This window comes from Danio aesculapii, chromosome 19 (genome assembly GCF_903798145.1).
Source record: "Danio aesculapii chromosome 19, fDanAes4.1, whole genome shotgun sequence".
NCBI classification, from domain to species: Eukaryota; Metazoa; Chordata; class Actinopteri; order Cypriniformes; family Danionidae; genus Danio; species Danio aesculapii.
In genome coordinates this window covers 16,011,479-16,033,822 of record NC_079453.1, presented here as the reverse complement: position 1 = coordinate 16,033,822, position 22,344 = coordinate 16,011,479, and the positions used below count along the sequence as shown (strand labels likewise).

The following is a 22,344-nucleotide window of genomic DNA, read 5'->3' as shown; positions in this document are numbered from 1 at the left end:
CTATAGGGAAAATTGAAATAATTAAAAACATTTCCTGAAGAAATTGTGACTAATGCTTTCCAGCGCAAACAAACTGCCATGGCACTATGAGATTTCTGGATGGTTGCCTGAGTGTTTGAATGAAGTAGTTAAAGTGTTTAGAGTGTATGTGGTTTCTAGGGGTGTTTGGCTGATTGCTGACTGAGCTAACTAATACAGGCTCACTGGAAAACTGTGCCTGTGGTGTTTCCTTTTGCACATTTTGCAATACTTTCAAAGTAAAATGTTTAGGGAGTAATGCTGAAAGTGAATTTATTGTATCAAAAACAAATTAAGTGAATCTGACAATGTTTGATTATATTATTACAAAATTAAATCTCTAGTGAGCAGCACTAAAAGTGAATGCTTCGTTTAATTTGATGATGAATTACCAACAACTCTGAACCTAACGAAAAGTGTAATAATGAAAACCACCTTTGCTGAAGCAACCCTGCCATTTTACCTTGCTTTTTCACGTTTTTGATGAAAAACCTCAGTGTCATTCCTGAGTGAGATTACTTTATCTCCTTCAATACATTTTTAAGTGAAATAATACTTTAATATATGATGCAAATGTCAAAATGTTAATATTTGCCCCCACATCTCTGTCTTCATTTGCATGGTTTTGATGATGATGCTGTTTGGTAGCTCGCCTGTAAGAGTTCTTTATTGTTTTTCTTCATTTTTGTAAAAGCAACATTGTAAAAGTGACATAGATAAAAAATATTAGAAAGAATCCTGCACTTGAGCACAGCAATATTAAAAAATGTATGCAATTTTTATGCATGAAATCAAATCAAATTTGATTGATAAATGAGGATTTATTTTAATTTTTAAAAGTCAGAGGTGTCCAAACTCGGTCCTGAAGGGCCGGTGTCCTGCATATTTTAGTTCCAACCCCAATTAAACACACTTGAACCAGCTAATGAGGCTCTTTCTAGGTATACTAGACACTTCAAGGAGGTGTGTTGAAGGAAGCTGGAACTAAACAATGCAGCTTGGAAACCCCTGGTTTAAGTAATGTACAGGTAAAATAGTTTTATGAATAATTTCTAAATAGTCATTTGGAGTTTACATTGCAGAATTCAGTTTCAAGCGCGTTTTATTCATTTTTCGTTTGGCTGTTGACATTCTCAAGTCCAATTTCTTAAAAAGCAATAGAATATCTCTCGATAAGTCGAATGGTATTATTTATTGCTTTTCACTAATTGCATAATGAAGAAATAATCTGTCATAATATACTCACCCTTGCATTGTTCCAAACCTGTTTATTATTTTATTTTTATGTTGAACACAAAAGAAGATATACTGAAGGATGTTGGAAATCTGTAACCACTGACTTCCACTGACTGATTTGTTTTTCCCACTATGGATGTCATTAGTTGCAGAATTCTATACATCTTTTCTGATAGATAGTTTGAACAAAACTCAGATAGGTTTAAAACAAGTAAAGTGTGAGTAAATGATGGCAGAATATTCACTTTTGGGTCAACTATCCTTGTAAATTAAGACATAAACAATCATAATCATGAATATAAGGAACAAACAATGATTGCTTGTCTCATTACACAAGCACTAAATAGAAATATGTGTCCCTAACTTGATCACTATTAATCTCTACTACTTGATTTTAATTAGATCGCTGTTAGCCTTTTCTTTTGATTCTAGCATTTAATCTTTTAATCTGTCAGTTTATCAGAGGAATAAATGTCTGTTTTCAGATGTCTTTATTATCTCTGTTGCGGGAGCACTGAACAGAAGACTGGGCTTCAACAGTGTGTAACAATGAGGGCAAAGGTCTCTTATGAATTATAAAGCAGTCCAGACAGCATGAAGAACTTTGTTTCATGGCCTTGCTTTTGTCTTTTGTCTTGTGATATTAAGTGTTTTCTTCTTTGTTGTCCAGTCCCTTGAGGGGTGAATAGAAAAACATTCCATTTATTAACATGCAGTTCACCAACTCATTCTCTGACAACTCAATGAATAAGTTACATAACTGACTAAATTTGAGGTGAAGGAATAAAATGAGAATTTAAATTATTCAAAAGTAACACATTTTTATACAAAACACATTTTTTGTGTTTCTAAAGATCTTTTAAACAGCCTCAGAGAAACTCTGTGTTCTAGACCATTTCTTTTATATTTGTGTTTATAAAGAACATAGAGTAGTTGAAAGCAAGGCAAAATATAAATCTGAAAGCTGTTATGAAATGTTGCATAAAAGGTAGCATTCAACCTATTGCTGTACTTATATTGGATATTAAGCAATAAAAGCAACCCATTTTAATTCTTTAAATTTACATTGCTATTCATTGCCAATTCTCATTAGGTTATAATCTATTAGGTTGGGATTGGGCTTAAATTGACATGTAGTCAGTTAAATGTCTGTTGAAGGAGCAGTATCAACCGATATTAAGCAGACAGTCTAGTAAAACTCAAATGGATGATCAAAATAAAGTGTTACCCTGGATTCTATCCTTCACAACATTGAATGAGATGAAAAAAATCATAACACACACACACACATACGAAATGAAACAATTTTCACTGAGAAATTGCTAGCAACTATCACATGCAATTTTAAAGAAGACAGAAACAAACGTTGAAGGTTCCAAATAATGCAGACTTACATTTAAAAGTCCTGTAAAGAGCTTTGAAATGTGCATTTTGTATTCAATATTTGATGTAATCTCAATTTAAAGAGCACTTGGTTAGTGGGAAGATTGGATGAGAAACTTAAATATGATGTGATGTCAAAAGAAATGGTTGATCCATTTTTGCGGAAGTGACAATATCTGCAAGATTTGAATGATTATATCTTCTAAATGTGAATTGTGCAACTGTTTTGTAACACACTAGCTTACAGATATTCTTTGACTAACATACTGATACTAACATCTAAAAATATTATTTTAAATTCACATAACCTTTGATAGCAGTATCTATTTCTTTTAACGTTGTCTTCTGCTGCCTTTATGTACAGTTCTTTTGTATAATTAGCACTTTTTGTCTGTATTGCCTCTTCTTGTTGAATCGCTGAATGCCTTCCTATCTTTAAGTCACATTTTAAAATCCTCTGCTTAATCACTAAATGTGAATCAGCAAACATAGTAGTGATGTGTCCCCACCAATAACCACCGATTATTGAAATGTCCAGTGTGACAGTATAGGCAGTATGGACAGTGTTCCATTCCAATATTAGCAGTGTCAAAACCTCAAGTAAATTTTTCAGTCAAAGGCATATTGTGCAAAACTCAGGTGAAATCTGGGCATAAGAAGCTACTTTTCAAAGAGAAATGTAGGTTACTTCAAGTCAAAATTGTGTCCACTATAACAATAAAAACTGTGACGATTTAGGCCTCCAACAATCACGAATAAGCCATAATCAAAGTGAAATGGTTATTGCATCACAGGCCTTCTCCTTTTTTAAGTATTAGATTAGCTTCCCACCCAAGCCAAGCACAATTCTATGCCAATGGAGCAAATGTTTCCTGAATAAGGCTCATTGCATTTAAATCAGAACCAAAACCAGATCAATTATTTAAGGGTGTACTCAGACTAGGTTGTCTAGGAAGCGAGAGAAACGCTAAAATGTGATTTTAATGCCAATATGCAATAGCAAAGATCACACTAGTCAAACCAACTATTGGGATTTGGGTGTCAAACATGCATGGGCATGGTTCAGAGTACACTCTAAGCAGCCTCCAAACATGCCAATGTGAATAATGTAAGATATATCTACCAATCTAATTAAATGGATGACTTATTGATCAATATGTATAATTATGTCCATCCTTTCAGATAATTAGTTTTCTTACCTCAGTCTGGATCATGTTGATACGTCGTGAGCAAAGTGTCTTCACACAATTATAGATGTCCACAACACCTTCACACTCAGCCATATCAAGCATCACATCCAATACTATGTAACAGCCTGTGCGACCTGCACCCATACTGCAAAGAAACACACAGAAAATACTAAACACAGTGTTACAGTGTTTTGTTGTTATATATGAACAAATAAATATGCTGGATAATATAAATAATATAAGCTAGCTAAAAGCGGGTCAATTATCTTGGAAATACAGTTTTTAAATGCTTTTAATTGTTATAACATCAACGACGGTATAATTTTTTTTACAAAGTTGTAAATACTTTTTGTAAAATGATTTTTTTTTTTTTTAAATAAAAAGAATAATACATAGCAATGTGCTCATCCAATGGTGTCAAATAGATTTAAAGTTTCGCTTAACTATTATAGACATTTGTGGTTAAGTAGTAGACTTGGGAAAATATAATTTTGAGTAACACCAGTGTACTAAAGGCAGAAAAAGGAGATCTAATATGTATACATAAAACTCACTAGTGCCACCTGGCATATTTTTATTTATTTACCCTCAGATTATGTGTAGCCAAAAGACACTGCATACCAAATTGTAAGACGATGGTTGGATACTAAGAGCCATTTTAAATTATCACCGCCAGGTCTCATTTACTAATTAAATAATTTATTCATACAATCATTCATTCTATGATTTCTGATTTTGAGCATATCTAGTCCACTTTGTCCCAGACTTATTTTTTGGTAGACATATTTTTGGTATCACTTTATTTAGATGGTCCCTTAAACACATGTTGTTGAATTTAAGTTACATTGCATCTACATGTCAACTAATTCTCTGTAGATTATAAGAAGAGCGTTATTTTGGGGTTAGGGTTAGGGTTAGTGTAAGTTGACATGTACTTGCAAAGTTTCCTAAAGTCATTTAAATGTCTGTTGAAGGAGCAGAATCAGCAGTTATTAAGCAGTCAGTACACTATTACTTAAGCGAGAATTAACTGGCATGTAGTTGCAATCCAACTTTAGATCAACAAAATGTTCAATAAGGAATCAAAATAAAGTCTTACCATATTTTTAGTACATAAACATCTTTTTGGCATTTAAAAAATATTTCAGCACTACGCATTTGCATCCTCAATGACATTTATAATAATAATAATAATAATAATAATAATAATAATAATAATAATAATAATAATAATAATAATAATAATAATAGGGCTGCACGGTGGGGTAGTGGGTAGCATGTTCGCCTCACAGCATAAAGGTCGCTGGTTTGAGCCTCGGCTGGGTCAGTTGGTGTTTCTGTGTAGAGTTTGCATGTTCTCCCCGGGTGCTCCGGTTTCAACAGGTCCAAAAACATGTGGTATAGGTGCAATGGGTAGGCTAAATCGTCCACAGTGTATGTGTGTGAATGAGTGTTTCCCAGTGATGGGTTGCAGCTGAAAAGGGCATCCACTGCGTAAAACATATGCTGGATAATTTGGCGGTTCATTCCGCTGTGGCGACCCTAGAGTAATAAATGGACTAAGAAAATAAATGAATGAATGAATAATAATAATAATAATAATAATAATAATAATAATAATAATAATAATAATAATAATAATAATAATAATAATAAAACATATGGGCTAAGAGTGAAACGAGAGCAAGGAACTTAAAGATTTTTCATTTGGTGAAGTAGCAATTGGAACCACACTAATGTAGCTCTCGGTACCCAGTAGTAAATGGGCTGTTTAAGTAGATGTGCTTCACAAATTGAGTTCAGTCAATCCCTACATATACTTACAGAGAGAATAAAAGTACTACAGCTCTTTCAAGCAGAACATTCAAGGGGTGACTAAAACAACCTGCTACTGCCACAGTCAATTAACCTGGCTTCCAACATGAGTAATACTGAAGCTTGAAATGAAGTACAGAACCAAAGAACATGTTTTGCTGGTAATATAGTACAGTGATATCAGTTGGTAATACCCTACAACTTTAACACCCAGGGACCCATCATGTCCTTCAACCAGAAGCCTAAAACATTAGCAAAACAAAGTATAAAGGAGAATAAACAGTACACAATAGGTACAACAGCCATAAAATGCAAAAACCTATTGTAATCATTTTATGAAAAGACAGTTTTGTCAGAAATGTTGTCAGTATAATAATGATTAGAGTTACAATTTTGAACGGCTGCCTTTGGCTTTCTATGAGCCTACTGACTGCTGAGTGAAGATGTTAACTGTACATCTTACACTATATCTATTTATCTGTGTGTGTATATATATATATATATATATATATATATATATATATATATATATATATATATATATATATAAACTGTACATCTTACACTATATATCTATTTATCTGTGTGTGTATATATATATATATATATATATATATATATATATATATATATATATATATATATATATATATATATATATATATATATATACAGTTGAAGTCAGAATTATTAGCCCCCCTTTGAATTTTTAAAAAATATTTCCCAAATGATGTTTAACAAAGCAATGGAATTTTCACAGTATGTCTGATAATATTTTTTCTTCCAGAGAATCACTTATTTGTTTTATTATGGCTAGAATAAAAGCAGTTTTTAATTTTTTTAAAACCATTTTAGGGTCAAAATTATTAGCCCCTTTAAGCTATATATTTTTTTCGATAGTCTACAGAACAAACCATCATTATACAATAACTTGCCTAATTACCCTAACCTGCCTAGTTAACTTAATTAACCTATGTAAGCATTCAAATGCCACTTTAAGCTGTATAGAAGTGTCCTGAAAAATATCTAGTTAAATATTATTTACTGTCATCATGGCAAAGATAAAATAAATCAGTTATTAGAGATGAGTTATTAAAACTATTATGTTTAGAAATATATTTAAAAAAATCTTCTCTCCGTTAAAGAGAAATTGGGGAAAAAATTAACAGGGGGGGCTAATAATTCTGAATTCATATATATATATATATATATATATATATATATATATATATATATATATATATATATATATATATATATATATATATATATTTTATATATATATATATATATATATATATATATATATATATATATATATATATATATATATATATATATTTTATATATATATATATATATATATATATATATATATATATATATATATATATATATATATATATATATATATATATATATATATATATATATATATGATTAGACTAGATTCAACTTCATCGTCATTACACATGTACAAGTACAATGCAATGAAATGCAGTTTAGGTCTAACCAGCAGTGCAATAGCAACAAGTGCAGGATACAGGTATAAGTTATAAAGTGCAGTTATAAAAAAAACTATGGTGATATTTACAGATGGATGTACTATGAACATTATATACAGGTTGTATTAGCTATGAAGAGAGATTTACAATAAATGAATATATGCACATGATGCTATTAATAATCAGAAGTGTGCAGATAGATAAACATAATTACAAAATGTGTATATGTACAGTGGGTGTGTACATAATTACAAATGTTCATGTATGTACAGTTCAAATAAGTGAATCAGTGCACCGTAGTGCAATGAATATGTGCAAATTTTTAATGTGCAAATCTTAAACAGTGCAGTGATTGTGTGTGAGGAGTATAAGTTAGAGGAGAGTGGGAGTTGATGGGGGGGGGGGTGTCAGTGAGGGGCAGAGTTCAAGAGGGAGACAGCTCTGGGGAAAAAGCTGTTCCTCAGTCTGCTGGTTTTTGTTCGGGGGAGCCTGAAGCGCCTGCCGGAAGGCAGGAGTGAAAACAGTCTGTGAGTAGGGTGAGAGGTGTCCTTAAGAATACTGCGTGCTCGGCACAGACAGTGTTTCTTCTGAATGTCCTCTATGGCTGGCAATGTGGTCCCTGTGATGCGTTGGGCAGTTTTCACCACCCGCTGCAGTGCCTTACGCTCAGCAACAGAGCAGCTTCCATACCAGACTGAGACGCAGTTGGTCAGGATGCTTTCTATTTTGCAGCGGAAGAAGTTCACCAAGATGGCTGATGAAAGCTGGTTCTTTTTAAGTTGCCTTAAGAAAAATAGGCGCTGGTGAGCCTTCTTGACCAGGCTGGAGGTGTTGGTGGTCGAGAAAAGGTCCTTTGAGATGTGGGTCCCCAGGACCTTGAAGGATGAGATGGGCTCAACGGCCATCCCACTAATGTGGATGGGATCATGTGAGCCTGTTCGTCTCTTTCTGAAGTCCACAATGAGCTCCTTGGTCTTGTTGGTGTTAAGAAGCAGATTATTGTCGGTGAACCAAGTGCCCAGATGCTGTATCTCCTCCCTGTAGGCAGTCTCATCATTATTGCTGATTAGACCAATCACTGTGGTGTCATCTGCAAACTTGATGATGGTGTTGGATCTGTACACAGGCCTACAGTCGATTGTGAAAAGGGAGTAGAAGAAGGGGCTCAGCACACAGCCCTGTGGTACACCAGTGTTGAGTGTGACGGTGGTGGAGCAGGTGTGACCTGATCTAACATTCTGAGGTCTGTTAGTCAGAAAGTCCATAACCCAGTTGCAGAGAGACGTGTCGATATCAGGTCTCTAAGTTTGATCATTAACTTGGAGGGTATGACAGTGTTGAATGCTGAGCTGAAGTCAACAAAAAGCATTCGTGCATAAGTGTTTTTATTGTCCAGGTGTGTGAGTATAGAGTGCAGTGCTCTGGAGACTGCATCTTCTGTGCTCCTGTTGCCACGGTGGGCAAACTGATGTGAGTCCAGTGTGGATGGCAGAGAGTCTCTCAGATGTGCCAGGACCAACCGCTTGATGCACTTCATGATGATGGGTGTAAGTGCTACAGGGCGGTAGTCATTCAGGCATGTTGGGCTGGAGTGTTTCGGCACTGGCACAATAGAGGTGGTTTTAAAGCTTGTTGGCACAGCTGCTAGGTTAAGCGTCAGGTTAAAAAGGTCTGTGAATACCCCAGTGAGCTGTTCTGCACATGCTTTGAGGAAGCGCCTAGGAATACCATCTGGTCCAGCAGCCTTACGCACATTGATCCAACTCAGTGCGGTGTAGACTTCTGAGGAGGTGAGTTTGATAGGTGAGTGGTCAGTTGAGGAAGTGATTCTAGTGTAGGGTTCTTTATTGTCTCTTTCCAAACAGGCATAAAAGTCATTTAGCTCATTCAGGAAGAAATTTGTGGCTGTGGGTGTGGACTGGCTGGGTTTTTAGTTGTTGATGGCCTGGATGACCTGCCACATGCGCTGAGGATCAGAGTTAGAAAAGTGCTCCTCTAGCTTAAGCTTGTAACAGTGCTTGGCCTTTTTGATGCCCTCTTCAGATTAGCCCTGGAAGTGCTGTAGGCCTGTGCATCCCCTGATCTGAAGGCAGTGTTGTGTGCCTTCAGCAGGAGGCGCACCTCCTTGTTCATCCATGGCTTCTGATTCGGGTATGTAGTGATCTGTTTCTGGGTTGTAACACTGTCTATGGTGGTGTTGATATATTCCAGTACAGAGGAAGTGTAACTGTCAATGTCTGTGTGAGAGCCACATGTGGCCTGGGAAGCAAACATACTCCAGTCTGTGTGTTAAAACCTATCCTTGAGTGTGGAGTCCACCCCCTCTGGTCACACTTTGATGGTCCTCACTGTTGGCTTCACGCGGTTGATGAGGGGTAAGTAATTGTGGGTGAGGAACAAAGAAAGGTGATATGATTGACCCAAGTGGGGGAGGTAAGTCACAGCATATGCTTCAGCCATGTTTGTGTAAACATGGTCTAAGGTTTTGTTTCCCCTTGTGTGGTAGAAAATGTTTTGATGGAATTTGGGGAGCATTGTCTTTAAGTTTGAGTGATTTAAATCCCCCGCAACAATAAAAGCAGCCTCCGGGTGAGCAGTCTGTTGTTTGCTGATGGCTGCATGAAGTTTATTCATAGCAAGCTTGGCATCAGCATCAGGAGGAATATAAGCAGCAGTCACAATGGTGGAGGTGAACTCCCTTGGTAGATAAAATGGTTTACATTTAACCATTAGAAATTCAAGGTTAGCAGAGCAATGTCTCTCAATGATGACAGAGTTTGTGCACCAAGCTTTGTTAATATAAATGCATAATCCTCCACCTCTGGTCTTATCGGAGTTATCCGCCATTCTGTCTGCTCGGAATGTGTGATGCTCAGTTAGAGATGCAGCGTTGTCTGGTATCCCGCTGTTTAGCCATGTTTCTGTGAAAATCATGACATTACAGTTCCATAATCTTTTGCTGTGGTTGATGCGCAGTCAAATCTCATCCATTTTGTTCACCAGTGACCGTACATTGGCGAGAAAGAAGCTGGGTAAGGAGAGCCGGTGTGGTGTTAGCTTTAGCTTAGCTCTTAGCCTGCCGCGCTTCCCCCGCCTTTGTTTATGGTCTTCGAGCACTTCCGCCCAGCCTGGCAGGGCGCTCCGCCTCGGGTGTTCTGGCGATCTCAGGGATGAGTCAAAGATTGCTAATAAAACTGTCTGGAATGCACAAACCAATATCCAAGATTTTGACGCTCAGCCTCGTGATGTGTACGTGCCACCATCTTGCCTCATATATATATATATATATATATATATATATATATATATATATATATATATATATATATATATATATATATATTAAGACAACATTCTTTAAAAAAGTATATATGTACTGGTTGAACTGTCCTTCAATGAGGCAGTGAAGCATATAGACTACATATGAAGTATGCGTTCAATAAAAAAAGTAGAGAGAGAGAGAGAGTAAAATCCCCAAAAATCTTGCTTGAACACTGCTACAGTTTAATTAAAAGATAAAGTGATAATGTTAATGCACATAGTAGAGAGATAAATTAAAGGGGACATTATATCATTTGCACCACACTGACTTGTTCAAAATATGTTAAATTTCTAGGATAAATGTTGGCCAATGAGTCTTAGGGGAGTGAGAACGTGACTGAAAAAACTGTGTCTAAAGTATAACTATCACACACTTCAGCAATGTTCAGGGATGATTCATTAAATTAGCATTCTGTTCAATTTACTTTTATCTGATATACATAAATGTCTTTTATATGAATAAGTGAGTTGGGGGGGGGCACTGACACATTATTGAACTTGAACTAGAAGCATTTCAACTTTTTAATAGGCAGTAGATGCATGGAAAATAATAAATTATAGCAGTTCATCAAAAGGCTGAACATGCTTTTATTATTTTTTTTATCAAAAAAAAAATAATAATAAAATATTGCCTTAAGACAAGAGGGATGTCTTTTTTTTCCAAAGGTGAAGAGGAGGCCCTAAACCCCACAAAAGACTGCTAAACACATATTGGAATGTCCTTAACAGGTATATAAAGAAATGTTCAACAAAAATAATGGTAAGTAATTTATGTTTTGTAAAAGAAAGATTTCAGACTGTGAATCTGATCATTTGAGCTGCATTCAAAGCCACTGAAAAATTATACACCTGTAACCTCATCTTATCAGTTTACTGTGCCACTCTATCTGCTACATTTTAAAATGTTACATCAAAATAAGTGCCCAAACTCGGTCCTGGAGGGCCAGTGTCCTGTAAAGTTTAGTTCCATCAGACACACTTGGTCTAGCTAAGCAAGCTCTTAAGCTGGGGTCACACTGGACTTTTCACCCAATAGACTTCAATTCATATGCATGTGAATGAAACAGACTAAAAATGCAAGCTCATGTAACAAGTTTCACATGTTGCTGCATTGCAAAGTTCAAGCTTGGTGAACTTTGACCTGCAAAAACGCATGATGCAACTTTAAAATATGGACCAGGCACTCTCTTTTTAGTCTCTAATCATCTTGTTTAGTCCCACCCCATTTTGCAGCGCCATACACGATAATTTCTCAAATTCTAGTGTTACTGCGGCATTACTAGACTTTCTAGAAACATCCGTGCAGGTGTGTTAAGGCAAGTTGGAGCTGAAATCTGCAGGACGCCAGCCCTACAGGACTGATATAAAGGATGCTTTAATCCAAAGCAATTTACAAATAAGGCTAAAATAAGCACTCCAGGTCACCCTGTACTGGGTTTTAGACTTTAGTCCTTGAAACTTTACAGATCTTATATTTTTATGCACAAACGGACGGTAGCACTACAAACACAAGGAAAAACATGTAATTGTGTTATATGACCTATTAAATTCTGTATCAACTTGCTCTCGATGTGTTTAAAGGGTTGTCAATAGTATGAAATATATAGTTAAAGACAGAAATGTTAGTCCTCCTGAACGTGGAGAAGAGTTTTTCCAACACATTTCTAAACATAATATATTTAATAACTGATTTTTTTTTCCTTGCCATGATGACAATATATATATATATATATATATATATATATATATATATATATATATATATATATATATATATATATATATATATTTTTTTTTTTAATATATATTAAGGGTGTAACGATATGCGTATTCGTATTGAACTGTTCAGTACGAGACTTTCGGTTCGGTTTGCATTACAAACCAAACGATTCGATTCAGACTAATATCTAAAAAGATAAAAGAGAATAAGTACAAAATATAATGTTTTCAGAGCAGCAACCCTCAACATGGCATCCCAAATGACGTGGCAGACAGCATGCTGCCTTCCACGCTGTCATGTTAAAGAGCCCATATTATACATGAAATAGGGTCATATTTTGGTTGTAAGGGTCTCCAACAACAGTCTAATATGCATGCAAGGTCAAAAAACACTTTCATGGTCTTATAATCTGCATTTATTTTTACCTCATTATCCCAGCGACTCCCATATGAATCGTTCAGTGATTCATTTGTTCCCAAACCCCTCCTCAGCGCGAAGCTAATCTGCGCTGATTGGACCAATGACAGTCTGTTTCGATTGGTCGAAACTGACAGCCTTCAGCGCGAGACAGAGTGAAATGCCCAGCTGCTAATCAACAATATAAAAGTAGTCACAGTGCATACACACACGCTTCATAGTGTAAGGCGTAGATTTTTGCTGCCAGTGGGTGAATGTAGATACAGACGATGGACTTAAAAAAACAGACCACTAACTATTTTATTGAGCAAAAACTCCAAGTGGCGAGGAGATCTCCCAGCCCGTCACAGTCTACCTGCTCTTTTCATACAGACACAAACACACACACACACACACACACACACACACACACACACACACACACACGCACACACACACACACACACACATACACATTACCCTCCTCCTCCTCCTTAGACACAACACTAGGGCCGGCGCGTCCATAGAGGCGACCTAGCCGGCCACCTTGGGCGGCGTCCGCGACAGCTCCCTCGCCACCCGCGTCCTCAGTTATATCCGCGACACCCCCTTCCTCACTTTGCTAACGGGTCACTTTCGTTTTCACTTTCGTGTTGAGGGCAGCGTGATCGTACTTTGCCTAGAGCGGCAGTTCAGCTTGCTGAACCGGCCCTGCACAACAGACACACACACATTACCCTCACCGTTCGCCTAGAGTGCCAGTTCAGCTTGCTGGGTGCAATTTAGACACCTCACCTCGGACCTGAGCTGAACTATTTTGAAACTTGACCATTGCATGGGTGTAGGAACAGTTGACGATCCGTAAACAAAGCGGCACGTGTCGCGTTTTCAACGTGGCTTTACACGCGATATGAGAATATAAAGAGTTAACCTGATACAGTACACGCGGTTACAAGAAACAAAACACAACTAAATACATAATTTTCAAGCTAGAGTAAACGAGGCAACAATTTTAATCGCACGTACTTACACTTGTGAAATGGGGTAGAAACTGATCCACGATACACTGATCCATGTTTTGACAGTCTTTACTGATCCTTCGTTTAACAAACCGATGAAGTCTTCTTTGTAAGCATGTAGTTTCCAGAAGCACTCGAACTGCTCAAGGCTGGGCTATATTGCTGAGGATTCATCTTTGGGTAGACTGTCAGTAATATCCATCTGCACAGCGTGACTTAATTCGACCGGTGTGTGTGTGTGTGTGTGTGTGTGTGTGTGTCTTTTTTCCGTGTTAGTGGGCGGGGCCGCAGGTTTCAAATCTCCAGGGTTTGCGCGCGCAACTACTTGTGTTTCGTAGTCGCGTCATCACGAAACACCTAATGACTCGTTATCAAGACGACTCGTTTGAAGCACTATGAGTCGACTCCTTTATAGATGAATCAATAGTTTTAAACACTGTACCCTTACAGATTTAAGCCTTAGCTGGATATTTCACTTCACTTAGAGCTGTGTTACACACTACATGGAAGGGCATTTTCAAAAACCCATAATATGGGCTCTTTAAACAGTAGAACATCGCATTTAAACTCAGAATATCACTTTATTGAAGCATGATGCACTCATTAGCTATCTTGCTGCCTTCTGTGTCAGCCTGCTCGTGCTGGCTCCGCCCCCCGTTGCCCCAGTAACCCATGGAACCCCGACACAAAACAGCCAATCTCAATAACCTGTTCACATATCACCACACCCGCCCACCTCCAAACATTACTCCAGTCAGGCACGCGCTACACTAGCTCGCAAAATGGCTAGTAACGTTAATGTAATCCCAGACATCCCAAGTCTCCCGGAAGTTTCGTGAGTCTTCCGCAAATGCATAGAGACTCCCGGATGCCCGCAAACGAATGATAATCTTCCGGAAATCGTGCTTCTCCCCCCAGTCCTTAAATACGTCGCAAACCCCTCTCCACCGCATCCCTCCCAGCTCTTCAGGTACGTTGGGCACAACTCACCCCCGCCTCTCAGGTACATCGCACGCCTCCACCGCTCTTCAGATATGTCGCGCACCATCACCGCCAGCAAGAGAGTGGTGGAAAAAACAGCGGTAATATTTGAGCATATCAACTCATTTACACTGACATCATGGAATCAGTAACTGGAACTGGAACGGCATTCAGACAGTCAATTCCTACAGATTCGAACAGGGCAAAACAAATCACAGAGGCGATCGGTAGATTTATAGGTGTGGATATGAGAGACCTTAATCGGTAGTGGAAATTTCGGGTTTTAAGAAAATGTTAAATGTAATAGAGCCCCGTTACATTATTCCTTCATAAGCCCATTTCAGTCAGATAATTCCTGCTTTCAGATCCACTAAAATGGCAGGTGACAGTAAAATCAAGCAGATCTGTGCTGTCTGAAGAAAAAGTGGACACTCATCTTTTTAGTTCCATATAAAAACTAAATTGTTCTTTTCTTTTTATTTGTTTAACTACTACAATATTATATTTAATTTTTATAGGAAGCTTTTTGGTTTTGAGAATAAAGAAGGATTTGTTTAATTTGCTGCTAAGCAGAAACCTCGGAAGTATAGCTCTATAACTGTTTTAAGTAAAAGAAAGAAAAAAGATCATACTTTTATGATGTTAGTTTTAATACATTAAAAAATTTAAATCAGAGAAACCCTCTGGCTTTTTTCTTTTTTCTTTTTTTGCTGTATTGAAAACATATCGAACCATGACACCACTGTGTCGTATGGAACTGAACCGTGATTTTTGTGAACTGTTACACCCCTAATATATATATATAAGGACTGTCAAAATTTGTGCGTTAACTTGCGTTAACCTTAATTAACCTTAACGCTATTAATTTGAAGTATTTCAGGCATTTAAAAAAAAAATACAATAAAATAAATAAATAAATAAAATCGCAATTAACGCAGTTGCAGTTTTTTTTATTTCCTGTTGTGGCCGACGTGTGTTTAACATGCAAAAAAAATATGGATAAGACCAAGGAAGCGCTTTTAGAAGGAAAGTTTCAGTATAAAACAATTAATGTCGCATCACCAGGTTATCCATCGTTTCCTCCAGAGTTTCATGCGATTTCGGGTGTTTCATTTTTTATCTTTAGACTTTAACTGCAGTTCAGCACTGCTGGAAGAGTGCTGTTTTAATGAAATTTGACACTGCATGGCGAACGGAAAGAAAAACCTCTGCACTTTGTGACTTGGGTGGTCCTTTAAGGTAATCCAAAAAAAAAAAAATGCTGCTTACATGGTAGACTCTTAATCAGTATTATCTTAATCATAAAATCGGAGCATTGGTGTCCATGTAATCAATGAAAGTGCCGCAAGCTGTCAAAGACAGCACATTCCTCTGCCTTCCTCTGCCATGCGCCCTCAAAAGTTTCAATAAGTTTGACGTGTTTCCCCCCTACACGCAACTTTTGTAAAGCGTCTGCTTCACGTTGCTGTGTCTGAATACTTGCTTGTGAAATGCAGCCATAGTTTAGAATGCTTAGTTTAAGCGAATTTGATTAACGCGATCGTACGTGTTGAGGATTCACTGAGGAGGTTGAGAAGTCGATCACCTGGTGCGCTGTTCTGCGCGTGCTGTCTATGTGTGTGTGTGCGCGGTTCCTAGCAACAAGAGCAAACGCCTGACATCGTTGACTGTCCAAAGTCTCTTTAAGACACTCTATATGTACTCTATAGTCTTTGCAGTGTCCGTATCCTCAAAGCTGTTCAGAACTAAATGTTTAGAGATGGTGTGACCAAAGTCCCTGTAAGAAGTCTATAGACTTTGGTACGTGCCTTGATGTACTCCTTAGCCACATTGTCCCCTGGACTAAACAAAATTGTTTCTGCTTTATAATTAATGTTCTCAACTCGCAATACAACTTTACAATGTGTACAATTGTTTGTATACAATACTTACTTCCATATTTCCAATGCCTATATTTTGGATTTTTTTTTTCAGTCCACTTAGAATCCAACTTGGAAATCATTTTTGTTAGTTATTGGCATTGATTGTTTTGAAATTTAAACGGCACTTACATGCCTGTGTTTTTATTTCTGTAATATATACAGCTTTTCGTGATTAATCATGATTAATTACAAAAAATTGTGATTAATTAGTTAATATTTTTATTAATTAACAGCCCCAATATATATATATATATATATATATATATATATATATATATATATATATAGAGAGAGAGAGAGAGAGAGAGAGAGAGAGAGAGAGAGAGAGAGAGAGAGAGAGAGAGAGAGAGAGAGAGAGAGAGAGAGAGAGAGAGAGAGCTTAAAGTGCAATTTAAAGGCTTAACTAAGTTAATAGGGTTAACTAGGCAAGTTAGGGTAATTAGGCAATTCATTGTTTAACACTGGTTTGTTTTCTAGACCAGTGTTTCCCAACCCTGTTCTTGAAGGCACACCAACAGTTCACATTTTCAACCTCTCCCTAATCAAACACACCTGAATCAACTTATCATAACATCAGAAGAGACTCCAACACCTGAAGTTAATGGGTCAGAAAAGGGAGACATCCAAAATATGTACTGTTGGTGTGCCTCCAGGAACAGGGTTGGGAAACACTGCTCTAGACAATTGAAAACAAATGTTTAAGGGGGCTAATAATATTGACCTATTAAAAAATAGTACAAGGAAATAATGCCTACCTGCAGTGGACAACTACTGGCCCAGCATCAGGCGGTGTGGAGGCTTTGACCCGCCGGAGGAAGGCTAGTAATCCTGTGGCATGATAGGGCACACCATGTTCTGGCCAGGATGTAAAGTGGAATTGGCAAACCTCATGCTTGGCAGGATAACCCCGCTGAAAAGAAGACATAAGAAATAAAGACATAAAAAAAATTAAGATTACCAAAACATGTTTTTACTTCTTTGTATGTTTTCCCCCCAGAATTTTCAGTTTATCAAAACAACATGATAACTCCTTCAACTAATTCACATTTCACAGAAGCTATTTCTTTTTACAAATATCTCAACACTCTTACCCGCTCCATTGCAAAAGTGCGTACGGTGTATTCTGCCAGCGTTTCTGTTTTCAGTAAAGTGATTTTAATATCTCCATAAAGCTCACTGTCATCAGGCCAATATTTACAGCACTTCATCTGAAATACAAACAAAAGACAATTAACACACAACTACAATACAAATTCATACTACACTTTTTTTTCTACACAAGGGAAAAAAAAATCTAAAGTTCATTGTAATGTCTTTATAAAAAGTGGATCATATGATTTATTCTATTTTGGTGGAAAATAATCATGACAATCTGCACATTGAGGTATTTTAAACTGCTTGCAATAAAGAAGAAGCTTAAATCAATATGTTGCACCACAGAAAATTGTATACTACTGTTAAAAAGTGATAAGTCCATAAGTTATTATTATTATTATTATTATTATTATTATTATTATTATTAGTAGTAGTAGTAGTAGTAGTATTAATAATAATAATAATAATAATAATAATAATAATAATAATAATAATAATAATAACAATAATAATAATAATAATAATAATAATAATAATAATAATAATCCCAAAGACAAAAATATATTACAGTAATAAAAACAACAACTGTAGTAAGGGTGGTATTTTTGGGGGAAAGGGAACAAAGGAAAGTTCAGTAATCGCAAGATGGCTGAGCCGATAAAAATCATTTGTCAGATGGAACATTCTCTAGCTAATGGTGTTTCTTGGTAAAGTTTATCTTCAGTAATGGTCAGCTGTGGACTGCAGTGGTCAGTGTTTAGTAATAGATGGTGTCCATTAGTGGGCGGAGGGGGTGGCGGGGCAGCCAGAGGCAGAGGTAGAGTTATTCTACTCACTCTCCCCACCTCCACCAGTTTGGTGATCATCACGATGCTGTAGCAGTTCTCCTGCCAAACCATGCGCCAGAAGTCATAGATCATGTCCTGCTTGGGCCCTGCGGAGAGACAGAGAAATGAGCTTTCATGGAGAATTGTGGGAGGTGAATGATTTGAACGCTGGATAAAGAGAGGATAGAGGTGCTTTTGTGAAATAGTAGGTCGCGACATCAACGAGGATTACATAAGAAAAAAAGAAAACAGAGATGGCAGGCTGTTGGGACAGGAGAATTAACAGTTCATATTGAAGACAACGAATGGAGAAGGTGCTGGCAGTGAAAATCGTGTGAGTAATAGCAGCAAGAAACTAGACTTTTACATTTTCCGAAGAAAAAAGAAAAAAAAAAGTGAATGGTACCAGGATACTAGAATGTTAATATGCAGTTTCCAAGGTGAGCGTTTTCACTGCACTGCTATCTGGTTGCTAAGATGATTTTGTGTGCATAACACTATTTAGCTGGTGAAAGGACATCATCAAGGGTATTTTATCTTGAACACAGTGATAACAAGGCCCACAAATTACCTTTCAAATTTGACTTACTCATTCAGACAAAAGCCCAACACACATAGTTGGTTTAGGTGCTGTTTATATAATAGATTAAAACTATAACCACAACAATAAAGATAAAGAACAGTTTTTTTTTTTTTACATTTAATGGAAAAGCACTAAAAACTGATACAAAGATACTTAGTTGGAATTTTGTTATACATGTTTTATATAAATAAATTATATTAAAAAGCTATAAAGCTAATCAAAATGTGTTTTATCATATTTGGTGGTGGCATATGACAACACTTCAGTTTGTTTACAATAAACAGAAAGCTAAATGTTTGTAAAAAAAAAAAAATAATAAAACATTTAAATTACACAAAAGTCATCCATTACACAAAATAAGTTGTGAATGAAAATAGTTAAAAATGAACTATTGACTTTAATAGTATTTGTTTTTCCTACTATGGAAGTCAATGGCAACATGTTTCCAACATTTTTTTTAATACCTTCTTTTGTAAAAAAAAAAAAAGAAAAAAAAAAGACACGCATTATGTTATGGAACTTCTTGAGGGTGAGAAAATTGTGAGTCGGTTTTTGATATAGTTATATTTCTTGGTGAACAGACCTTTATTAAGATTTAATTAAATTGTTGAAAGGGATATAGTGTAAGTGCAGAGTATTTAATAGATACTTCACTGTAGTTTAACATCATACTTTTTTTACTTAGACTTTTAGCAGACTCCTCAGTAACAAAACTCAATACAACAGCTTTCAATGTGAATGGCTTTTTTAAAGCAAATTTCAAAATAAATTTTCATCCATATAAAAAAGACATCTAACCTTGCTAAGGTCTGTTGTGTTCATGGAGGATTTCCAAAGGCCAAGTCAAACACAAATAGATACTGCAATGGCAATCTTCATAAAATTGTATATGTACATATATTTATTGAGTTCTGAGCCTCAATTTAAAAAAAATCAATTACAATTCCTCACCCAACTTTTCATATAACAATTTTTGACCTGGATCACAAAAGTCATGTTTGGAAATATATTGGATTTATACAATATATGAAAGTTGAATGAAGGGTTTGTTATGATGACAACGAAACACAAAATTTTAAAATCTGGAATTTGAGGGCAAATAATAAATAATGAGAAAATCTATTTTAAAGTTGTCTAAATTGAAATCATAGCAATTCATATTGCTTGATACTAAAACAAAGTTCTGATATATTTAAGGTAGGAAATTTACAAAAAATATATTCATGGAACATGACCTTTAACATAATATTCTAATGATTCTTTTGCATAAAATGAAAATCAAGAATTTTGACACATACAATGCCAAAAATACACCTGTTTAACGTGTCGTGGTCCACGGTCAAATTTATCACTCTTCACTAAGTTTTGTTATTAAGGAGTTAGATCAAACGGATAGACAGGCAAATAGACGACAGACAGACAGATAAAGTATATAGTCTAATATATAAAAAACAGAACAGTAGAGTTTACAGTAAAAGAGACTCTCACAGGTTTAATATGAATATGAATTACAGATCAATCTTATGGGTTTAAAATGACATGAGGTTAATGTATTTTCATTGTTTTGTGGAATTATATATTTGATATAGTGCGGGATGAATAAGGCACTGTTTTTTAAAATGATTGTTAAGGGAATTGTTTGAATTATTAATGTAAATTATGAATGAAAGCAACAACAATTCTTTAAACCTAGTGAAACATCTGAAGGTATTTAGTATTAATGAACCAAACCTTTCTTTCTTTCTTTCTTTCTTTCTTTCTTTCTTTCTTTCTTTCTTTCTTTCTTTCTTTCTTTCTTTCTTTCTTTCTTTCTTTCTTTCTTTCTTTCTTTCTTTCTTTCTTTCTTTCTTTCTTTCTTTGCATACACTGCTCATGCACAGCACACAGACACACATGCACATAGAAACATTACAGCAGTCCTCTGAAGATTAAATAAAAGCTACTGATGGCTTATAAGTTTCCTGACTCTGTGAATGCTGTGAGCACCTTGCCCTCGGGCTGAGACTTTGTTATCTTCTCTACCTGTTAAAACAATTACAGCCAACAACAGGTGCCGCATGTCTTGTGCAGCTTTCTCACTTCTGCCTGCAGCTACATTCTCCAAAAATCACATCTGAATGGTTCTCTTTATAAACAGCATGGGGTTATTCAAATAAATAAGAACATAAATTCAAACAAAAACACATGCATACATACATACATACAAACAAACATAGGCAAATAATGATACAGTTTTAGAGGAAATAAATAAATAAATAAATAAATAAATAAATAAATAAATAAATAAATAAATAAATAAAGATAAATAAATGAATAAATGAATAAATAAATGAATAAATAAATAATTTAAAAAAATAAACAAAATAAATAAATAAATAAACAAACAAACAATGAGTTATCATTTATTGCACAGTTATGTGTTTGTGGTGTGGACAATGAAATGTTATTTTCTAACTGACAGCTTTAGAACACATCTAGCCTGGTTTAATCAAAGCACCCTCACCAGAAAAAAAAAATAAATAAATAAATAAATAAAAAAAGAAAAATTACAGACATAGAGGACAACAAACATCTTTCAGTTTCCTTATCAGTGTTGTTTTGATGAAGCAGCCACAGTGTGATGTGCTAAAAATACACAGGACTCATCATACTGTATAAACGACCATAAGACCTATACAGCAGTTAGCTGTTAGCAAACAATCAGAAATACATTAAAACACCTCACCAACCATATAGTAAAACCCTGGCAACCATCACAGCAACCACACACCACCATTAAAAATAAATAAATAAATAAATAAATAAATAAATAAATAAATAAATAAATAAACATAAATAAATAAATAAAACAGCATGGGACACTTTTCACAAACAGCAATTTTTAGAAGTTGTTACATGCAAACAACCTTGGACAAAAAGCACACAGTGCACAATGAATGTATGTCCCAACTACACAACTTACACTATCCAGAAAGCTACTGTACATGTTACTACATTTTCTACATATGTTTAGATCAAAAAAAAAAAAAACTTTCATGGTTACATCTTAGTAACTATTTAACATTTTGCTGTTGTATAACATAACAGCAATGTAGTTGGTGAGTGTTTTAAGTATTTAACACATTAACATGAGGCTGCATGGCAAAGTGTTAAAATCTACTGAAAAACACTCAACCAATAACAATGTAATCAGCCAGAACAGCACATATAAACATGCCACAAAACACTGAGAGCACCTCACCAACTGTATAAATGTTCATTGTTAGCAACCACACAGCAATGTGTTAAAAACACCCAAAATACATTTTAAAAATGCCCATACCACCCATAACA

At 35.7% G+C, this 22,344-nt stretch overlaps 1 protein-coding gene across 1 annotated transcript in view; it reads right to left on the bottom strand.

Annotated features, from left to right (window-relative positions):
- The window catches only part of ptprua (protein tyrosine phosphatase receptor type Ua), a 448,322-nt gene that overhangs the window by 19,215 nt on the left and 406,763 nt on the right, over positions 1 to 22,344 (bottom strand). Inside the window, 4 exon segments of the mRNA XM_056479406.1 lie at positions 3,837 to 3,972; positions 17,262 to 17,416; positions 17,598 to 17,714; positions 18,438 to 18,535. Coding sequence (XP_056335381.1) covers positions 3,837 to 3,972; positions 17,262 to 17,416; positions 17,598 to 17,714; positions 18,438 to 18,535 — 506 coding nt within the window.